The 20,930-nt window shown below is 33.0% G+C and overlaps 2 protein-coding genes across 4 annotated transcripts; one reads left to right on the top strand and one right to left on the bottom strand.

Moving 5' to 3' along the window:
- Positions 1-3,881: 3,881 nt before the first annotated feature.
- LOC105778763 (protein ASPARTIC PROTEASE IN GUARD CELL 2) lies at positions 3,882-5,514 on the top strand. The gene has a single exon (XM_012602525.2). It carries the CDS (start codon positions 3,990-3,992, stop codon positions 5,442-5,444), a length of 1,455 nt encoding a protein of 484 aa, XP_012457979.1. The 5' UTR covers positions 3,882-3,989; the 3' UTR covers positions 5,445-5,514.
- A 3,710-nt stretch (positions 5,515-9,224) lies between these two features.
- LOC105780005 (hypothetical protein) lies at positions 9,225-16,619 on the bottom strand. Of its 3 annotated transcripts, none has more exons than XM_012604055.2 (11): positions 16,399-16,619; positions 15,248-15,457; positions 14,532-15,151; positions 14,019-14,090; positions 13,815-13,892; positions 12,791-13,700; positions 12,326-12,456; positions 11,329-11,586; positions 10,345-10,935; positions 9,967-10,176; positions 9,225-9,682 (listed from the first exon to the last, which is right to left on the bottom strand). In XM_012604055.2, the coding sequence occupies exons 2-11, from the start codon at positions 15,384-15,386 to the stop codon at positions 9,575-9,577; spliced, it is 3,117 nt and encodes a 1,038-aa protein (XP_012459509.1). In that variant the 5' UTR covers positions 15,387-15,457; positions 16,399-16,619; the 3' UTR covers positions 9,225-9,574. The 3 variants fall into 3 exon arrangements, with proteins under 3 accessions (XP_012459509.1, XP_012459510.1, XP_012459511.1); XM_012604056.2 differs by having other exon boundaries at positions 15,269-15,457; XM_012604057.2 differs by having other exon boundaries at positions 14,532-14,923; positions 15,269-15,457.
- Positions 16,620-20,930: the final 4,311 nt, after the last annotated feature.

The following is a 20,930-nucleotide window of genomic DNA, read 5'->3' as shown; positions in this document are numbered from 1 at the left end:
CACCACCTCTGCTACTTGAATTCTATCTTCATGAATTTTGACTTATCCATCCTTAAGGCACTCGTCTGGCCCGTATAGAATCTGACCTGGATGATCATTTGTAATTCAGGTTGGCCTAGCACGAATTACTTTCCAGCTTGACAAAATCTTCTTACTTAGTCCCTAAACTATTTTTTGGTCCACATTAGTTTTGAAATTTGACAAATTTTCTCACATTTGTCCTGAAACTTGACGAGTTTTCCTATGATAGTTCATGCGATGATGTAACACTATGATATTGTCCCATGTCAACACAAAAAATTATAATTTTAAAAAAATATATATAGGTAATGATGTGGTATAATGTCATAGTGCGACATCATCCTGAGGGTTAATACAGACCAAAAAAAAAACTCAGGGCTAAGTTGAAAAAAGATTGTCAAATTCAGAGATTAAATCTTGACTAATATTCCTATTATTTAATAAATAATACAAGAATAATATTTTAATATTATTTCAAAAAGCGAAATGGGTTTTTGGGTGGCTGAACCTGATTAAGGTAAATGTAAAAAAAATAAAAATGCCATTGCTTGCTCGATCCATGAATAAGAAAATACAAATAGATTCATTAATGGATTCTATCTTATTTTTTTGTCATCTAATTGATTTATGTTGAGATTAGGATGGCTTTATTTTTATAATCTATATTTTTCGGATTCGAGTGAGGGTTAAATTGGACATGCATTATATAATAAGGGTTGTTGTCCCACTCCAACCAGTTGTTGTTGACTTCTTGTCCTCAAGAACTGCATATGTTTTGACTTTTTGGAATGCAAAGTTACCCTACTTGAATGCTGGAAATCATTAACAGAAGAACCCCATGTCTCTGCAATAATTAACCATCTATTCATCTATTTATGTTATTTTGTGTTGGTGTTTTTTTTTTAAATGTTAGTCATATAAATATTAAATAACAAATATATATATATATATATATATATATATTTAAACATGAAATTTTGCTTTTAGTTCTTGTAGATTTTTGTCTTTGTACTTTTAATTTAGTCAATTTTAGGTCTTATCTTTTTCCGAATGGATCAATTTTGATTTTATATTTTTGAAGTTTAAAATTTCAGTTAAAATTATTTAGATAAATTTTGCTATTTGTTCTTGACTACGTATAAAATCGTGAGTTTAGTTCATGTTCTTTAATTGGATCATTTTTAGTTTTATATTTTTTGAATTTCGAAAGTTCAATATTTGACTATTGATACAAACAATATCTATTAAATTCAAATGTGACACCTCACACCCGATTTTATCGTTGAGTCTGAGTATGAGACACTTTATTTGTTGGCGAAGCAACTCGAACTAATTTCATTTCAATAGTCGTTAAGAACATCAAACATTAGCATATCATAACAACACTCTGACAATGGTTAAAATCAATTTCAAGTCATTTAAAACGATTGAGAAATATTTTAAAATGAGTTCTAGGTGTTTGGGGGTGATTGGGACCAAGTTCGGGTCTCTAGGAGTTATAAAAAAGACATTAAAAACATTTTTCATCTATAAGTCTAATAAATTTTAGGAATATAAATTAGTGTAAATTTATAAATAAATTGTTGGTTGAGCTGATAATGGTGTTGCTTAAAAACGTGAGGAGGTTCAAACTAGATTTGATCATGGGTCTGGTCGATGTAGAAGTTTAAGTCCATTTCTAAGTTCGGATCCAATCCGGCCCGAAAAATGGGTCTACAATTTTGTCCAAGTTCAGCCTATTAAAAATGCTAAATCTGAGCCTAATCTAATTTGACTGTATTATTTTTTTTATATTTTTTATATAAAATTTTTTAAAAAATATAATACATCAAATTTACTAAAAATATTAAAATAAATACTTCCTAATAAATTGAAAATAAAAAAAAATATAGGCAAATAATTCGGGACAGACCGAGCCTAGGTAAAAAAATTACGCCCGAGAACCAGCCCATTTAGAAAACGGACCTTATTTTTTACCCAAGGCTATTTTTCGAGCCTATTTTTTCTCAAACCTTTCCACTTTTTGAGTGAATCCTTTAGACCTGAACGAGTGACCCGACCCATGATCAGGTCTAGTCCAAACGGTTCTATTAAAATTCTAGAAAAAAAATTAACTAATTTTTTTTTATCAATTCTATGGCATTAGAAAGAACAACAATTTGAGGACATTATTCACTTAAATGATTAAATTGAATTGCTTAATTGATTTGGTTAAGGTAAAATAAAAAAAAGGCCAAAAAAAGGGAGCAAACTGGGGCCACCTTAACAACTTTTCCATCCCTTTTAGAAAGGTTATTTATATATATATATATATATATATATTACTATTCAAATGACATTGGCCTTGTGTAAAGATGATAGACAACCAGACATAACTCCTCCTTTTCCGGCCATTTACACACACAAACATAACAATTTACAGCAATGTTGCCGATGTTCTTCATTTTCTCCACATCCATATCTACATTAAACATTAATCTCAGGTTCTTATCATATCTGTTTTTTTATATAATGATTAAAACTACCCATAGTCCTTTCCAACTCTCTCCTGCATTGACAACAATATCGATGTCAATCGAGCTAAAACTCAACCGGCTCCACATCCTTAAACAATACCATTTTTCTTATTTAAGCGTCGATGAACTTCTTCATGTTGTTCCTTTTAATCAAGGTTGATTAAGGTGTTTTTAACATTTTTTCTTAAAAGATAATTTATAAAATCTATTTTTGTTTCCCAATGGAGCAATCCTATAACCCTCATACTAAAATCAAATTAAAATAAATAATTATTTATTTAATACTAAAATTTTATAAATATTAAATCAACTTATGAGAGAGAAACAAGTCTCGAAAGAAGATACCGATATGAGATTTTTCCCACTCTTTTAACTCAACCAACACTTAAACAATGGAATGATAAATAATTTTATATTTTTAAGTGAGCTCTCAAATCGTAATTTATAGATGAAAAATATTCTATCAAAAATATTCTATATTCATTTAAAAATATAATTTGACTATAAAAGTAAAAGTATTATGGAAGTTACTCTACCACTAAAACTGGTCATACTAATTATAGTTAGTGTCGTTGTTATTGTCATAGAAGATTTGATAGTAGTGGTACCATATTAAACATTTTGGTAAAGTACAAGGCCAAATATATCATTATCCAAAACAGATTCTATAACAATGATAATTTAATAAAACGTACATTTAAATCCTATATTTCTTTATCGAAATAACAAAATCTCACCTTCCATTCAAATGAATTGAATATGGTAATCTAATGTATCCTTATTTGATTGAAATATAAAATTTTATTATTTAATTGATTAAAGGTAAAATTACCTAAAAAGATCGTAAATTTTATTTTTCTTTTATTACTCGTAAAAGTTAAAATATTTTAATTTACTGATGAATAAGTACATTCTAAAAAATAAATAAATATTACTTTTTTGAACTAAACACTTTTAAATAATTTTATATTCTGAAATTTATTATCGAAAATAATTTTACATTGATAAAATCTATTTTTATAAAAATAATATTAAAATTTAATTAATTGCAAAAATAGAGTAGAGAATTAAAATATGGTGAATTAAAAAAAAGCCTCATACACTTTTTCTATTTAAACAAGGAGTGCCGCAGAATTATTATAACAATCACTTCATTTCCGTAATTAATTAATTAAATTTTAATATTATTTTTATAAAAAACCGGGTAAAATCCTATTACAGAAAATTTCAGGGTTAATCCAGATAATTAATGCAGTCCACTGAGTCAACATAACACACTCGTAAAAGCGAGAAAGGAAAGAAACAAGGCACCGTATATATGATATGAGATTTTCCCCACTCACCTTCATCAGTTCAATCTCCAATTATATCTCTAAACCCCACATGTCTTTTCCTTCTACGCATCCCTAAGCCAAAACCCCGCCTTCAACTCCTCTCACCCACCAAAACCCCATGTCACCTCCTCCGGCACTGCAGCTGGCCCTGGTGGCTCTACTACACCTAACTCTAACTAACGCTGCCACCTCCTTCCCCGACTTTCAACTCTTGAACGTGGAACAAGTTCTCGTTGGGGTGTTAGCACAGCCTAGTCCTCTCCAAACATCTGAATATAATCATCACGAACTTCTCAACGTTACTGAAAGTGAAGATCAATGGAAATGGAAGCTGAAACTCATCCATAGGGACTGGCTGTCCACCGAAAACGCCACCGTTTCACGAAACCACAGCCGTCGTTTCCATGCTCGTATTCAAAGGGACGTCAAAAGGGTGGCTAGCCTCCTCCTCCGCATCCCCGGCGGTGTAATCCACGACGGAGAGGCGGCTCATGGAGTGAACGATTTTGGGTCCGATGTGGTTTCGGGAATGGACCAAGGAAGCGGAGAGTACTTCGTACGAATAGGTGTCGGCAGCCCACCGAGAAGTCAATATATGGTTATAGATTCGGGCAGTGATATTGTTTGGGTCCAATGTAAACCCTGTAACCAATGCTATAAACAATCCGACCCGGTTTTTGACCCGGCTGATTCCGCTTCATACGGTGGCGTCCCTTGTAGCTCTTCCGTTTGTGACCGGATCGAGAATTCGGGTTGCCATGCGGGTCGGTGTCGTTACGAAGTCATGTACGGTGATGGGTCTTACACAAAAGGGACCCTGGCTCTTGAAACACTCACTTTCGGTCCAACCGTGGTTCAAGACGTGGCTATTGGGTGCGGTCATGTGAACCAGGGCATGTTCGTGGGTGCAGCCGGGTTATTGGGTCTAGGAGGTGGATCCATGTCACTCGTGGGTCAATTAGGTGGTCAAACCGGTGGTGCATTTAGTTACTGTTTAGTAAGTCGGGGCACCAATTCATCCGGGTCATTAGTATTCGGGCGTGAAGCAATGCCCGTAGGTGCTGCATGGGTACCTTTACTACGTAACCCACAAGCACCCACTTTTTACTACATCGGGCTTTCTGGTTTAGGAATCGGAGGCATTCGGGTACCCATATCCGAAGACTTTTTTCAACTTACCGAATTAGGGTACGGTGGAGTCGTTATGGATACCGGCACGGCGGTCACAAGGTTCCCGACCATAGCTTATAACACTTTCCGTGACGCTTTTATAGAGCAAACGGCTAACCTCCCTCGAGTTTCCGGAGTATCCATATTCGATACGTGTTACAACTTATCGAGTTTTGTCACGGTTCGGATTCCGACAGTATCGTTTTATTTGTCGGCTGGGCCGATAGTGACCCTACCCGCAAACAATTTTCTTATACCCGTTGATAGTGTGGGGACTTTTTGCTTTGCATTTGCTTCTTCGGGTTCGGGTCTTTCAATAATAGGAAATATCCAACAAGAAGGGATCCAAATTTCCTTTGATGGAGCCAATGGGTATGTGGGGTTTGGCCCCAATGTTTGCTGAGCTTGTATCTTGTGAATTTTGCTAGGTCAATTTATTAATTTTTTAATTATTAAATTATTATTGGAGTGCAGCATATGTGGGTAATTTTTTTTATGAACATAAGCTTAGAAAATTAAACGAACATCGGTCCTACTAAAAATTATCGATGAAGAACTTAAGGGGAAAGGGAGCCACAATTGAAAGGAGAAGAAATGGTTAATTTTTAGCCTTTTACTCCCTAACAGCAACGTGACTAGTGTGACTCATATCCAAGTATTAACTTTATGACTAATATATGAGTTTAAATAACTTGCACATGATCATACAATATTATCTCATTAAAAGTAAAATTATTTATATTTATTTTTGTTGAGGGACAGTTGGATTCATTTTGAAAGAAGATTGTAAAGTGTTATTCGTTAGGAGTTGATGAATCTCTCAACAAGTTCGGTATTGAATCTAGGGTGTCTATATTCGATTTTGTTCTTAAGTTTTGTCTTCTGTTTTCGTCTAACAATTAAAGGGTTCACAGAGTAAGAGCACCTCCATATATCTTTCCCATAAATGTCAAATAAAAACCTGAATTCGAATCCTACCAAGAATGAATGTTGACATTTCTTAAGTAGTTAAAGGTGTTAACACTTTGTGAACTCCTCAACCTCAAGTCTCTTCTTGATAAAGTCAAGAAGACAAAACTTGGGAAAAAACCAGACATAAATATTTTCGACTGAATGCTAGACCTATTGAGGGTCTATTAACTTTCGGTGAACAAAACTTTAAAAACTTCTCTGACAAAGAACTCGGTCATCCCTCAACAACTTTTCAAATTCTTTTTTTTTCTTAGTACATGCTTTTAAAAATTCTTAATACAACGTCCTTTGATTTTTACAATGTATTCAATATAATGTAATTATTACATCAAATATATTTTTTAATTAAAATCTTACATTTTTGTGAAAGAACGAACTATAGTATATACATATAATGTGAATATGGTTAAAGTTTTTGCCTACTGGTAAAAAAACAAAAGTTAAAAAAGGGTGAAATTTGCAGACAGTCAAAAACAAAGGATCATAAAGAAAATCTTTTGCTGTGTGCCAGACCTCCCATTGTTTGAACATGATTACAGGATCCAAGATCACTGTTTTCTACTATACCCCATATATATAATAATTAAAAGTACTCAAACTTGAAAAAATCATGGATCGGCTTTGGGTTGGAACTGTAGAAGGAGATTATTGATTGAGCCTGCAACAATGCTGACTGCCATCCAGCTTTCACATAAGGAGATTCCTTGGGCAGATCTGTTTTTTCTTTTCTCACGAGGGGCAATAGGGTTGAAATCATGAAAGGGGGAGGGGGGGGGGGGGAGCCACCATTTAACTAGGTTGGCATGTGAAGCCATCACTAGGCATTGTTTAAACCCTCACCTACGAATATATATTGTTCAACCATTGAACTCTCAAAAAGGCATCTTTTACTTTTGCAAGCTTTTGCTTTCTAAAGCTTTTTGAAAATGGAGGTGAGATTTAAGATGGCATAAATATCACAGAGAAATTCTTAGTGGTGTGTGTGATTACTGTGTGTTTATATGTCTGCAATTTAAGGAGAGACCCAAAAATGTGACTCACTTGTTTGGTGAAGTTGGTGAAAGAGGTGGCATCAACAAAAGAAAAAGTAAAACGCCAAGCAAGCACAGTAAATCAGAATCCTTTCGGATATACTCCCAAAATTTGTATTCACACTTGAAAGTATTATTGACATTGAATCCATCTATGCCTAGATCAACTTTCACATATGGAGCTTTCTGATTTATAAAAAAAATACAGTATACACTTAAAATCATACACTTTAAACAAGATGTTTGAGTTGGAGTCCTACAAATGAAAAAAAAAAAAAAACACCGAGAGAATTTTCCTCCCTTTTCAAGTCAACCCAACATGACTTCATATAATTATTATAAAAAGATGTTAATAGACTAAACCTAAGTAAAATATTAACACACTTTATATTTCTCCAAATCAAGACCGACCCGAAATATATAACTTCAAAATTTCCCCAAGCCTGCTCATATTATTTAAAAAAGTAAAAAATATATTTACATTACATTATATTAATAATTAATAATTTCATATATTTTTATTTATTAGAATTTTATATATAATTATCTTAATATTTTTTAATATTTAAATTATTATATACTATAGATTTAATTTTTATATATTATAAATTACGTAATATATAAAAATAACATAATATAAAATACTACAAGCTTAAAAAATAAGTCATGCTGAGTCAACTTTTCTCTCAAGTGTTCTTGCTTTTCTGTAGCTTTCGTTCATCTTTCAACGTTCGTTCCTACTTCGTTCTTCTGCTGTTCTTTGTGGTGTAACTCAAGCCTTGAATGTTCAAACTCGAACCCAATCCATATTTTAAACAAGCTTAATTTTTTAACTAAACCCATTTTTCGAACCTAATATTTTTATACTCTTAATTTCAAACAAGCCTTTGAGCCTAATTAGATAGCCCAACTCATTTTCAGAATAGTCAAGTACTCTATTACTATTTGATACCAATAATCCTATACTTAAAATGAAAAAAAAAAAAAAGCAAAAGTGATGACTGTTCAGAGTTCTTTCTCACTCGTCAGAAACCCAGAACCAGCACTCATTTTCAGAATAGTCAAGGACTCAATGTTACTATTTGATACCAATAATCCTAGACTTAAAATGAAAAAAAATAAAAGCAAAAGTGATGACTGTTCAGAGTTCTTTCTCACTGGTCAGAAACCCAGAACCAGCACAACAGGCTCGAAGACATTTTTGCAAACATAGTCCTCCCCAAAAAGCCTTAATGCAAAGGGTTCATCATGATTTTGCTTTCTTTATTGGAATATTGCTTGTTTTAAACAGTTTCCATAAAAAACAACTACAAGAGAAGAGGGTAGATAACGAGAGTTGATTAAAACCACTTTTGAATGGGAATATATATATTCTCGTGAACAGCAGGAAAAAAAAAGACAAATGTAAAAACACCATCAATTCTTCTCGACTCTTTTCTAGTGAGGCCTAGGGGTGTAACCAAACCGAGCCAAGCTCAAGCTCAGCTCAAAATTCGAAGCTCAATACTCAACTCGAACTCGATCGAATGTTTATTTTTAAGCTCAAACTCGATTAAACTAGTTTACCAATTTTGTACTTGAACTCGAACTCGGCTCAATAATTAAGCTTAAGGTTAATACAATATATATTAAGGGAAATAACGCAATATAAAAAAATAAAAATATGAATAGCTCGATAAAGTTCGCGAGCGGTTCAAGTCAAGTATGACTAAGCTCGAATTCGGCTTAATTAATAGCTCTACCTTGACTCAATAATTACTGAATCGAGTTTGAATTTTTCATGTTAAACTCGAGTAGCTTGCAAGCTCCAATATCTCATTTACACCCCCTCGTGAGGCTAGTCATTATGCATCCATATGATTGGAACCTGAATTTCAATATCTGCCATCCCTTTCTTTCCCATTCTACACCCTCCTTTATATATATATAAAAAGACTAAGGGAGCCTGCATTCCGTCTTCCCTGTCCCCCCTACAAACTACAGGCATATCCTCTAATCAACAGACTTGAAAAAGTTATTAGTTGGAAATGTACCTTGATTGAGTCCAAGCTGAAGTCTCTTTACTTTCCATTGTCGGCCTTCTGCCAAAGCCTTGAGGCAACAGATATTTCCGATGAAATTAGGTCCACGATCCTTTATTTGGTGATGAGAGGGGGGTTTGAAGGTGAAACAAGGAAAGCTAGAGACAAACAAACACACAGTAATTTGGAAATAATATTTATGTATTACATTGAGCAAAAGAGGTTAACTACAATAACCAAAGGTTTAATGTAGATTGAAAACTAGTTAGAATTTACAGGCACCCTTGCTTTCCTATTTCTGCACCTGATGGACAAAAAAATGGCTCGGCTTTAAAAAATCTCATATAAGTCGGCTTCTTAATTTGCAAAACATGAATGACAGCATTTAGCTGGCACCAGATGTGTGCAATTTCTGATTCTGAATGAAAATTTCAAAATATCAAACTTTCATGATGGGAACTTCAAGTACGAATATATAAGGCAGAAGAAAGCAATGAAATGAGATTTGGCTAATTTCCCATAAACAGATATCTGAGATCTTCCACTGTTAATCGAGTTGCTGAGCCCCCGCTTTGATCTTCACCGAAAGCAGAAGCAACCATTTTTCTTTTTTCATCCTACATAGGTTAAATTAAAAGATAAATTTTAGATAACAAATCTTTTCACCAATCTGCTAACAAAGCAAAATTTTCATCATCAATGGCTAAAACAGTATCTGATCTTGCAATTTCCAGAAAAGACTCGGTATGCCATACCCAACCATTATTATACAGCAATCCTTCAGTAATGACATTGAAATCAACAACACCGGAAAGAATTAATAGTTCATCCCAAACCAATGTTGCTAAGTCAGTTGGCTTCCATGACTAAAAGTGGCAAATTCAGGTTATAGAGAAAATACCTGAAGAGATAATATTCGATCTTCCACTGTGTCTTTAATGGTGATCCGAGTTACAGTAACAGGACGAGTCTGTCCGATTCTATGTGCTCGATCAATAGCCTGGTCTTCAGTGGTTGGATTCCACCAGAGGTCCAGAAGGATAACATGACAAGCAGCAACCATATTCAAACCAAGGTTTCCCGCTTTTAATGACATCAGCATCACAGTTACCTGCAAGAAAATCAATGGATGGGAGAAGTAAGAAAGAGCATTACTCAAGTTCTACATAATTTATTTATTCAAGTGTTTACAGAATAAATACAAATATGCATGCATGTTCACGGAATAATAACCAACGGCATTAGGGGATCTACTTAAATTCAAGGGATAGGAACAAACCTCTGGGTCAGTATTGAAATGTTTGACATTCCGGTCTCGTGCAGTTAAAGTCATTGTTCCATCAAGTCTCCTATAGTTTATACCATGATGGCGTAGTGAATGCTCAACCAAGTTCAACATACCAGTCCATTGTGAGAAAATTATTGCTTTCATCGGTCCATCAGCTGGCAAGTTTGAATAAACTGTTGTGTGCTTTACAGCTCTACCTCCTGAATGACCAGTTTCTTTAAATGTCTGTTCAGAAGAAAAAGGAGCTTCACTGGATCCAATAGATCTCGGTGATTCAGGACTTGAATTCTTTAATAAGCATTTTGACTGAAGAATCTCAAGGACAGCCTGGATTTTTGATGAACTGTAATCGTCCTGTAAAATCACTGACTTTCCAAAGAACTGGGGATGCGAGGAACTACTATTAAGATCACCTGCAAGACAGCCCCTAAGAGTAGCTTTAGAAAAAACTATATCATCACCAAGTTGTTCTCTACATTCAGGTGCAGGGCAGGTATTATCATCGCCAGTCAGATGTTCCGACACACATTGATAGCAGAAAACATGACCGCACATGGTAACAACAGGTTCATCAGGTGTATCCTGGAAAAAGAAAAGCACATTAAGCATTATACTAATCCTACAGATTCCTTCTAAATGATAAACTTTTTCAGCTCACTAGCCAGATACCATGAGAATTGGAATTGAAAAATATTTCACATCTAACAATGAGTTGCGAAAAAAATCTTCCAGAAAGCCACACTACTCATTTTATAATTTAAAAGTTGTATTAACCTTTCCATGTTAAACACATTGAAATGCAATCGTCACCTTTGGCCTTAATATATTAAAAAATATCATGAGAGGGAGCTTTGCTTATATTCCTCAAAATACCATCATATATAAAAACTAAGCTAAGTCATTGCTACTGTAACAACATTCAGAAGTGCAATAGAGCCATATTCAGATAAAATATTATGTTCGAGAAAAACTCACTTGGCATACAAGACAGATGGCAAAGGAAGTTTCCAAGGAGTTCAGTAGATTAATCAGGAATTCTCTAGGAAGTGTCTTGGCCATTTCTACAGAAACTTGTCCAACAGGGTTAGAGTTTTCAACAGAGTCAGAGTTTCGAATGGAATCATTGTTGAATCCTTTGACAAGAAGCGGGTGATCACAAGCCTGACGTAGGCGCAATAGCATCAACAGAATATTTGCATAATTTTGGTTCAGTGTGCCTGCAGCTGCATATTCCTGTAGGAAATATGTGTTAAAAGATGTGTAACTATCAGATGATAGAGAATTCCATAATTGAAGCATGAAGTCAGACTGACAAGAACATGAAATTAGAGTAAATGAATTATGACCAAGGTATCGTAAATGATATGTTCGCAAAACACCAACAGAATTTGAATGCTCGTAAATGACAGCAAAAACACAATTTTCACCAACATATATGAATTAAATCTTTAAATTACAAAATTAATCCTAGACTCTAGTAAAGTGTAATATTAAGCAATCACATTTCTACAAGCTTAAGAATCATTATGATTTTGTACAGCAAAAATATGTTGTGGAGCAATTTGCAGATTCTTCAAAATTGAACTAGTAACCACAAAAATAAAAAAGAACCATTTATGGGAGGTGGAGCTTCCTTGTTGAAGCTGAAAATAAATACTAGAATCATTCAATTATCATTTCCCAAACTATATTATTTTGTGCAGATATAGAACATAATAATTTTTGAAGTACAGTCATTTAAACTTCATAGTTTAGATATGGACCAAGCAGGGATTCAAAAGAAGGCTTTGATTTGAAAAAAGTAAAAGGTGGAATATGCTTCCAATTGCAAATAAAAACAGAAGGATAAGTCAACTAGAAATAGCACACTGGTCATACATGTTTCAAACAAGTGACTAGAAAGCGGGAACAAATAAGCAGAATGAAAGGGGAACTTATGGAAAACAATACATATGCAGAATGAAAGGGAAACCTTAAATAGAGAACGTGAATCAGCTTCTAGCTGGTTATAGAAAGCCCGCTCCTCAGATGAAAACTCTACTTTGGACATGTGAATTGACTTTGGCGGCAACTTGATTATCGGCTCCCCGTCAATCAACGTTGCTAGATAGAAAATAATCAAATCAGCCAAAACAGCAGTAATGATACAAAGCTTAAATTCAACTACAGCACACCTATATTAGATACTACAGTTACTGATATTGTCATAACCAAAAGTTATAATACCATTTCTGTATAACAGGGATGGATCTACAAATTGAGGGGATGTAGGAACCTAAATTGCAATACCATGAGATATATGGAGTATTCTTAGAGTTTGTTAGGTCAAACTGCAAATTACGAACTTTCTTCTAATACAGCAAAATCCTGCCTCCTAAATATTGTTAGAGAAGATTTTTTTAAATTTGCAAGGAAAAAAAAAAGAGAAGGCAACCACCTTTTGTGCGACGCAACATTACTACCTTCAAAACAGCTTGCAGCTTCTTGTAACCTTTTACATAATCTCTAGCTATTGGAACTTTTATCCCATAGCAAAATGATTTATATACATCGTATGGTTCATGTCTCAGGAACCTGAAGTAGCTATATAAATCATCAACAGCATTTTGTATAGGTGTTCCAGATAAGCACCACCTTCGCTTGGCTCGAAGACCGCAGCAGGCTCTAGCAACTTGTGTTCGATGATTTTTTATTGTTTGAGCTTCATCTAGTATCACCCTTAACCAATGTACTCTAGCAAGGGCACCAGCACTAGAATCAACAAGGGAGCCATCAATTCCTTTCCTACCCTTTTTCCCCTTATTACCAACATTAGCTGTTTTCTTCCTCTTAAAGTCAGAAGACAATCCATATTTCTCCCCAATTTTTTCATCAATTTCATCATCATCAACAATAGCTTGTTTAGGAACCTCATTAGTGACAAGTGAATATGTTGTAAGAACGACATCATACTTGGCAAGTTCTGAAGGATCCTTGGTCCTGCTACCCCCATGATAGATGAGGACAGAAAGTTTAGATTTCTCTGAAACTTTGTCATCCAGCTCCCTGGCCCACTGTCGAAGAACACTCGCCGGACACACAACCAATGTCCCTGCTGGTAACCTCTGTCTGCTGAATGCACTGGTTGAAGTACTCACTTTTGAGATTGACTTGGTATCATCAGATTCTCTATTTTGGCCTACTTTGTCTGACCCACCAGTACCATTATCATCATCATCATCATCATCATCATCATCCAAATTCAGAGCTACAAATTCACGTTTTTTTGGATCTTCTGGTTTTGATTTGGACTCTAAAGACTTCTGCACTTGTATAAGAGCAATCATTGAGATTGTTTTACCGAGGCCCTGTAGGATCAAGCCATGATCAATCTTAGCAGAAAACTTAGGCTATAAAATACGCATTGAAGGCACACTGATCATATATAAATAAATAACAATAGTGAAATTTAAACAAGTAACCTGATCATCAGCCAATATTCCACCTGAACATAACCTAGTTCTTGTTTCTCTTTGAAGCATCCAATGTAATGCAATCTTCTGCAAAATTCAATGATTAAATAACCCGTGCAACATGGCAGGGAAAAAAAAGGAAATAACCATTATAACCAACATAAAACAACTAATCATCCATAATATGTAAATATATGTGTATATAAATATGACCTGATGTCTGAAAAGAGAAACAGACAAAAGACCATCGGGAAGTTCAGCTTCAATTTTTGGTTGGTTGAGGTCCTGCATGAAACATAAGCCCTTCGTATATAAACTCTCTAAGCACATCAAATATGAAACCATTTAGAAACTAGCAAAATAAAGAAGACAACAAAATATTACTGTTTACACAAATCAGTGAATCACATGAAGAAAGAGACGAGGAAAAACAACAAGAAAAGAAACCCATTGACAAATTCATACTCCATAAGTTTAGCATAAGAAAGTTCATTAAATTCACAATAGAAAATTACCACAGTCCAGCAGGTTTGTTGTAAACTTAATAACCATAGAGTTTGTAATTTGCACACGCACAAAAGAAAAAGACATACATAATAATGCTAAAGCTTCCTTTCGTCAAAATAACATCACCCCAGTCTAAGATGCAAGAATTAATGTGCAGTGGACCATCAACTGTTAAATCATGATATGAATGAGGCAAGTCTCAGATCAAACAAGAAATACCTCCAGTGCTGCTTGATAAACCATTCTTTCATCATTTATAGGAGCTCTTTCTTCACTTACTCCAGCACGATATACAGGATTTTCAGGCCCAGAAAACTGAGAAAAATTAACAGATTTTCCTTGCATAAAAGATGGAGGAAGGACCCTACTAGTATTTCCATACATAGCTCCATCAGTATTGCCCCAGTTATAATGGTCTCTCATATAGCTCTGGCTATTGGAAGAACTAGGTCCAGCCAAATGGTTAGAGTTTCCATAAGCATCATGAATCTGACTGTTGCTCATAATCTCCACTAAATTGCCTGATTTACTACTTTGTCCAGAGAGTTGAAGAGACGGAGGAAGAGTCCTCTTTAGAGCCTGCTGAGATGTCAGTTTCTCAAAATCAGTACCTGAACCATTAGAAATTCGAGAATTAACAGTCCGAGGCTGACCAATATTCCCATTCATTGTAAAATTTTCAGAACCATTGCCTAGGGCAATATGTTGAGATGAGGCTTTAGCATTATCATCAGGGTCATGTGTCAAGACTTCAGTTCGTGAATGATTATTTACACCAGAAGAGTTTAAATTAGAAAACTGTGCTTGATTGGAAATCTTTTTATACTCCCTAGTATCACCTGCATTTTTTAAGTATGGTTATATGGGTTAGTGCGAGTCAAGCATCAATCTTTGGAACTTAGACCATATGGTAATTTTTCAAAATACAGACTAACCAGGACTCCTTAAATTAGTACCATTTGTAGCCGCCCATTGGGGAAGGATCCTTGAAGATGAGGCTTTTCTGTCTCCAACATCTTCAGTTTCAAGCTCACTATCAGAAGAACTAATGTCTATTGGATTCATAGCAGCCATTAGTGTAAAAAAACAGTTATTAGTACCCCCTCAATTGAAGCAGAAAGCAGATTCCTCAAAGGAAACCCAACCTGTAGCAAGAAATAGTTAGTGTAGCGAAACTGCTTTTGGAACACTAACATTTACAGCCCAATCCCACCCCTCGACCCCCTTTCATAAAATAAAATAAAATAAAACCAAATATTTCTGCTAACCAGGATGAGCATAAATCAAAATTAAGCTGCAAATCCACCCATTTTCACTAACAATCTTAAGTTATTGAAATTATTCAAAAACTAGCCATTTAGGGTTGTTGCAGTGGCAAACAACAAGCTATTGGACCAGCACCAATATTTCAGGAAGAAAATCCAATTCTAGTCAGAGAAGCATACCTATGCCAACAGCACAATATGCGAATTCACGAGGAAGGGGGCTACTGCCTTTCACCAAATAAAAAAAACGTGCGTGTGTATGTTCATCTTTTAATTTCCTTATGATAAACAGAAGGCCAATTCCTTGAACAATTACTATTTTGCACTTTGCAAGTTGCAACCTATAGTTCCTAAATCATTTTTCCAGATTCCTCAACAAACTGCCCTCTACTAAAATGGGTATTCTTATCTGATTCTCTAAGCAAATTAAATACTTTAAATCAATAAAAAAACTCATTAAAAAAAGTTCCAATTTCTTTTCAAAATCACACAAGCACCACCATTGCTACCCCCCCCCCCCGGCATGCCCCCACCAAAAACCAAGCAACAACAACAAATTCCTATCAACCTAAAATCAAACAAATAAATAAACAAACAAAACATGCAAGTGCAAAAGCCCATAACAAAAGCAAAACTAAGCTAGTAAACAATTCAACTTCATTATTAATTCAAAATCTCAAAACTTCATAAAAACCCATGACACACATTCACATAAAAAACAGACTGCCACCAAATAAATAAATAAATGAAAGCAAATAAAGCAAGTAAATTAAGACTTGATCAAGTAAATTTTTTTAAAAAAAAAGAAAAGAAAACCCTACCTTGGATTAGGATTCTTCATTATGCAAAAGCTACAGTTGGTGAGACTGCTTCCCACGACTGCGAAGTTTTTGCAAAGCGCGCAAACTGTAGAATCTTAAAGAGACAAAAAGAAAAAAGAGAGCGGCAACGGCGGCGTTTCGAGGGCGGGGGTCATTGACAGAGCGTCAAAGTTTAGGATTTTGGTAAATGTTTGCTTTAAAAGTGAATATTTATTGCGTAACCAATATTTTTCGTTTTTAATGGAGGTTACAAAAAGGTTTTCGGGTATCTTCAAGTAATGAGATTCACGGTCCTTTTGGTTTTATTATCAATTTTGTATTTAATTAAAATCTGTCTTTTCCAATATTCCATTTTCTACACTTATAATAGGAGAAAGAAAAAACATATTTAATTGTATTCTAATTTATGAGTTTTTATACATAGGTTGAGCGGCTTGATTCAATTCAAAAAGTAAGAGGGTTAGAATAAAAATATAGGTCGAAAAATGGGATTGGGTAAAAAAAAAGACATGTTTAGAAAATGGGTTATGCCTTGAGTAAAGTTTTTTAGTTCGAACTCGGTTCAGCCTGGATACATGTTTAAGGTATCGATACCTCGTAGAAAGTATTGATACCATCCCTAAGGTGCCAATACCTTGTAGCAAGTATGAATACGTTCTCTATTGTATCGATAGTATAGGCTTTAATATGGGTCGAATTAGTCTGGGCTCAGGTTTAGTATTTATATTCTAGATTGGGCTTGGGAAAATGTAAGCCCATTTTTCAGGTCGAGTCAAACTCGGGCTTATCAATCAAGCCTACAATTTTGTTAGGATCTGGACCGACCCAGCCCATGACACCTCTATTAGGAACTGTGTCAATTTAATTAAGGCTTAATCGGTAATTGTTTATTCAATGTTATTCATGGACTTCGTAATTTTTATACGGAGATAAATCTCAAAATTATATATAAATTTTAATTCAACGTGCAACTTGATATATAAGAATTTAGATGAAAGTTTGATTACTGTTCAAATGTATATATAAAAGGCTTAATTCATGATTTAGCCTCTAAAGTATACCTATTTTTTTTTTACTTTGAATCTAAAACTTTTTTTTTGTCTCAACTCAATACCTAAAGTATCAATTTTCTCTATTTTTGATCCATTTTGTAATGGTCATTAAAGAAAATATGTTACCCCACTTTGGCCAATTGAAAAGTGCCACGTAACTTGTTTTGGTTAGTGAAAAATATATTGTGGCAATTAGATTTATTTAAAATAAAAATATTAAATTAAAATTAAGATTAGAAAAGTATAATATTAAAAAATACTTTTGACTTTGATCAACCATTGACCAAGCGTTGACTAGGCATTGACTTGCCACTTGGCGCTATTAGAACATGTCATGTGTCATTTTTTATTTTTTTTTAATATTATATATTAATTAAAATTTTATTAATCAATAGAATATATAAAAAATATTTTTTATAAAATTCAGAAATATATAATTATATTTTTTAAATCAAAATAATATATAAAATTGAAATTATTATAAAAGTTAAAAAGTATTTAAATTTCAAGTAATTGCAAACAAAACCTTGAAATTTAAATACTTCTAAGAATTTTATAAAATTTATTTTTAACTATTTAAAAATATTTTTACAACTTTTTACATTTTTGTATTAATATTATTAATTCCAGCTAATTTCTTTTCAATTATAAAATTTATTTTTACAATTCTTGTATGATTTGTATATTTTTCTAGATTATTTTTATTTTTATATATTTATTTCTATTTTTATTTTTAAAATTTATATATACATTTTTTTACATGATGCTTTGTGATGTCTATCTTTCTTTTTAGCTTCTATCAAAAATAGACTAAAAATATAATGGAGGCATACTTTAGGTATCAAAATGAGAAGTGATTGATACTTTAAGTACCAAATTGGAACAAAAAAGTTTAGTTACCAATTGTGAAAAGTGCATACTTCAAGGGACAAATCATGAATTAAGCCTATGTAAGACTTTAATTTTGTTTCAATTATACACGTTTAATGAAATAAATACATCAATTTATTTTTATATTGAATGAATATAATTATTTGTATATTCAATATATGAACCTAAAATAATGCTATATCGGTAGTTGTGTTAATAGTTTGCAAGAATTTGATAAAATCAAAATTTCATGCATAAAATTACACAAAATCAATATTCTTATATAAAATTGCACATTAAATTAAAATTCATTTGTAATTTTGAGATTTATCTCTTTTATGTGCGAATAAGTTCTAATGTAATCAATCAATTATGCTTTTATAAAATGTTGATGATAAGTTATAAAAGTAATATATTTTAATCTCATTCTTAATGCGTTTTTGGATGATTAATTGTGCAAAATAGTGAATTTAATGCTCTTAATCATTTAAATTCATATTTCTATACTTAGGAGAGCATTTGGGAGCGAATGGAGCGAAAAACAAGTCAAAATCGAACAAATAGAGTTGTTTCCAAGATCCACGCAGCCTGGGCATTTCCACACGGGCTTTCCACACTCCCATGTGTCAACCCGTGTCAAATTTGTACCCTGCTTCCCAAATACGGGGAAAAACCCAATTTTTAGGCTTTCTATGCATTCTAAAGTCTATAAATACCAATTAGAAGAAGATCTAAATGAGCAATCAGAGAAGATCGAAGAAAACACTCAAAGAACGCCATTGGAATCAACTCGGAAGCGGATCACCCTCAAGATCGAAGATCTCCAATTAATTTCTTTCGAAGTTTTATTGAGTTTCTTTATGTCTTGTGGTTATCCTAACTCTGAGATGTTTCTATTCAGTATTATGAACTAAATTCTCTAGATACCTAAGGAGGATAAAACCTAAATCTTATTATTTAATTTCTATTTTTACGCAATAAATACTTGATTCTTGATCTCAATTATGTATGCTTATTTTGTTTTTTTTAATATTTTTGGGATATTAATTCATGTTTAATGTGCTTATTTCAGTGGAGCAAAAGTCATTGTTTAATAGTAGATCTAGCATAATTGAGTGGAGTTGCATACAATCCTAGAAATAGGACGGCATAAATCTACCGGATTAGAGTCAAATCTAATAGGAAAATCCATAAATTGAGTTAATACGACGATAGGGGCTTTAATTAGAAAGAGATTTCAATTAATCAAGTTAGAGTCAGTTGTTATTACTCTCGAAAGAGATATTAACATAATTTAGGGATTTCTACAGATCAAGACACAAGTAAAAAAATCGTTTAATTCAGATTCATAATAACAGGTGAAGTCTATGTAGATTCTTTTCTGAGTATTGTCTATCTCATTGGTTATCTTTGATTATTTTCTATTTCATTCTCCATTGTTAGATAAATTAGTTTAGTAATTCTAGATTAAAGCACATCACCTCAATTTGTTGACTAGATAATAAGAAGACGATAATTGCTAGTATTTTTAATCCTCGTGGATACGATATTCCCTACTCATCATAACTGTACTATTATTTGATAGGTACACTTACCTTTGTCGTATTTATAGTTAGTTTAGTGACCATCAATTGATTTTAGTTTTAGTTTTAGTTTTAGTTATTATGTTGTATCTATACTATTGTTAAGCCCCTGAATGAATTGGTGTCACGAGTCAACTAAGCATCAACTTAATAAAAAATTTACTAAAATGTTCTTTCGTAATTAAATTAAGTTGTATTATTCGATGGTACTTAGTTTTTATTTTCTAAAAGAAAACCAACAAAAACAACATATAATGGGATTTCAACCAATGTTATTTAAATCAATAAAATATTAATATTCCACTAAATTAAAGTTTTATTTTAATAAAATGTTTACATTGTCTTATGCATACTTCATTACATTCATCAATTGTATATATTAATATTGTTATTAATTAAATTAGTGTCATAAGTCAACTCAGCATTAACTCGGATGACAACACCCAGGGGCGGAGCCAAAGGGGCTGACAGAGGTCCCGACCCCCCATAAAATGAAAAATTATTCACTTAGGCCCATTTATAATTTATAAAATTTTAAATTAGTAATAGTAAAATTACACTTTGGCCCCCCGAAATGATAACAAATTGATTTAACCCTTTAAAATTATAAAGATTTAGGCTATTAAAATGATAAAGTTGTATTTTTATTACCGTAGAAATATATAATTTAATTCCACCCCCTAAAAAAATTCTGGCTTCGCCCTAAAAACATCATATATCTTGTTTTTTCAATTTAATATTGTACATATTGCATGTGTTATTATTAATTAATTTCAATCTTACATTTTAATTAGTTATTATATGTTATATTCAAATGCACACTTATATTCTAAATACATTGTGTCCACACATATGAGCGCATGATAAGAATACTAGTTAATTATATTTAGAATTAAGTGGTAAAAATAATATTCAAGATGTGAGGACCTTATAATATATGTTTTTTTATATATATTTAATGTGCTTAACTAAATAGGTCTCATAAGTCAACTTCAGTCAAGAACTTTATTTTTAAATAATACCATGA

The sequence above is a fragment of the Gossypium raimondii genome, chromosome 4, assembly GCF_025698545.1.
Source record: "Gossypium raimondii isolate GPD5lz chromosome 4, ASM2569854v1, whole genome shotgun sequence".
NCBI lineage: Eukaryota > Viridiplantae > Streptophyta > Magnoliopsida > Malvales > Malvaceae > Gossypium > Gossypium raimondii.
The sequence above is the reverse complement of the archived record's forward strand: the minus strand, read 5'-3'. Positions and strand labels throughout refer to the sequence as shown.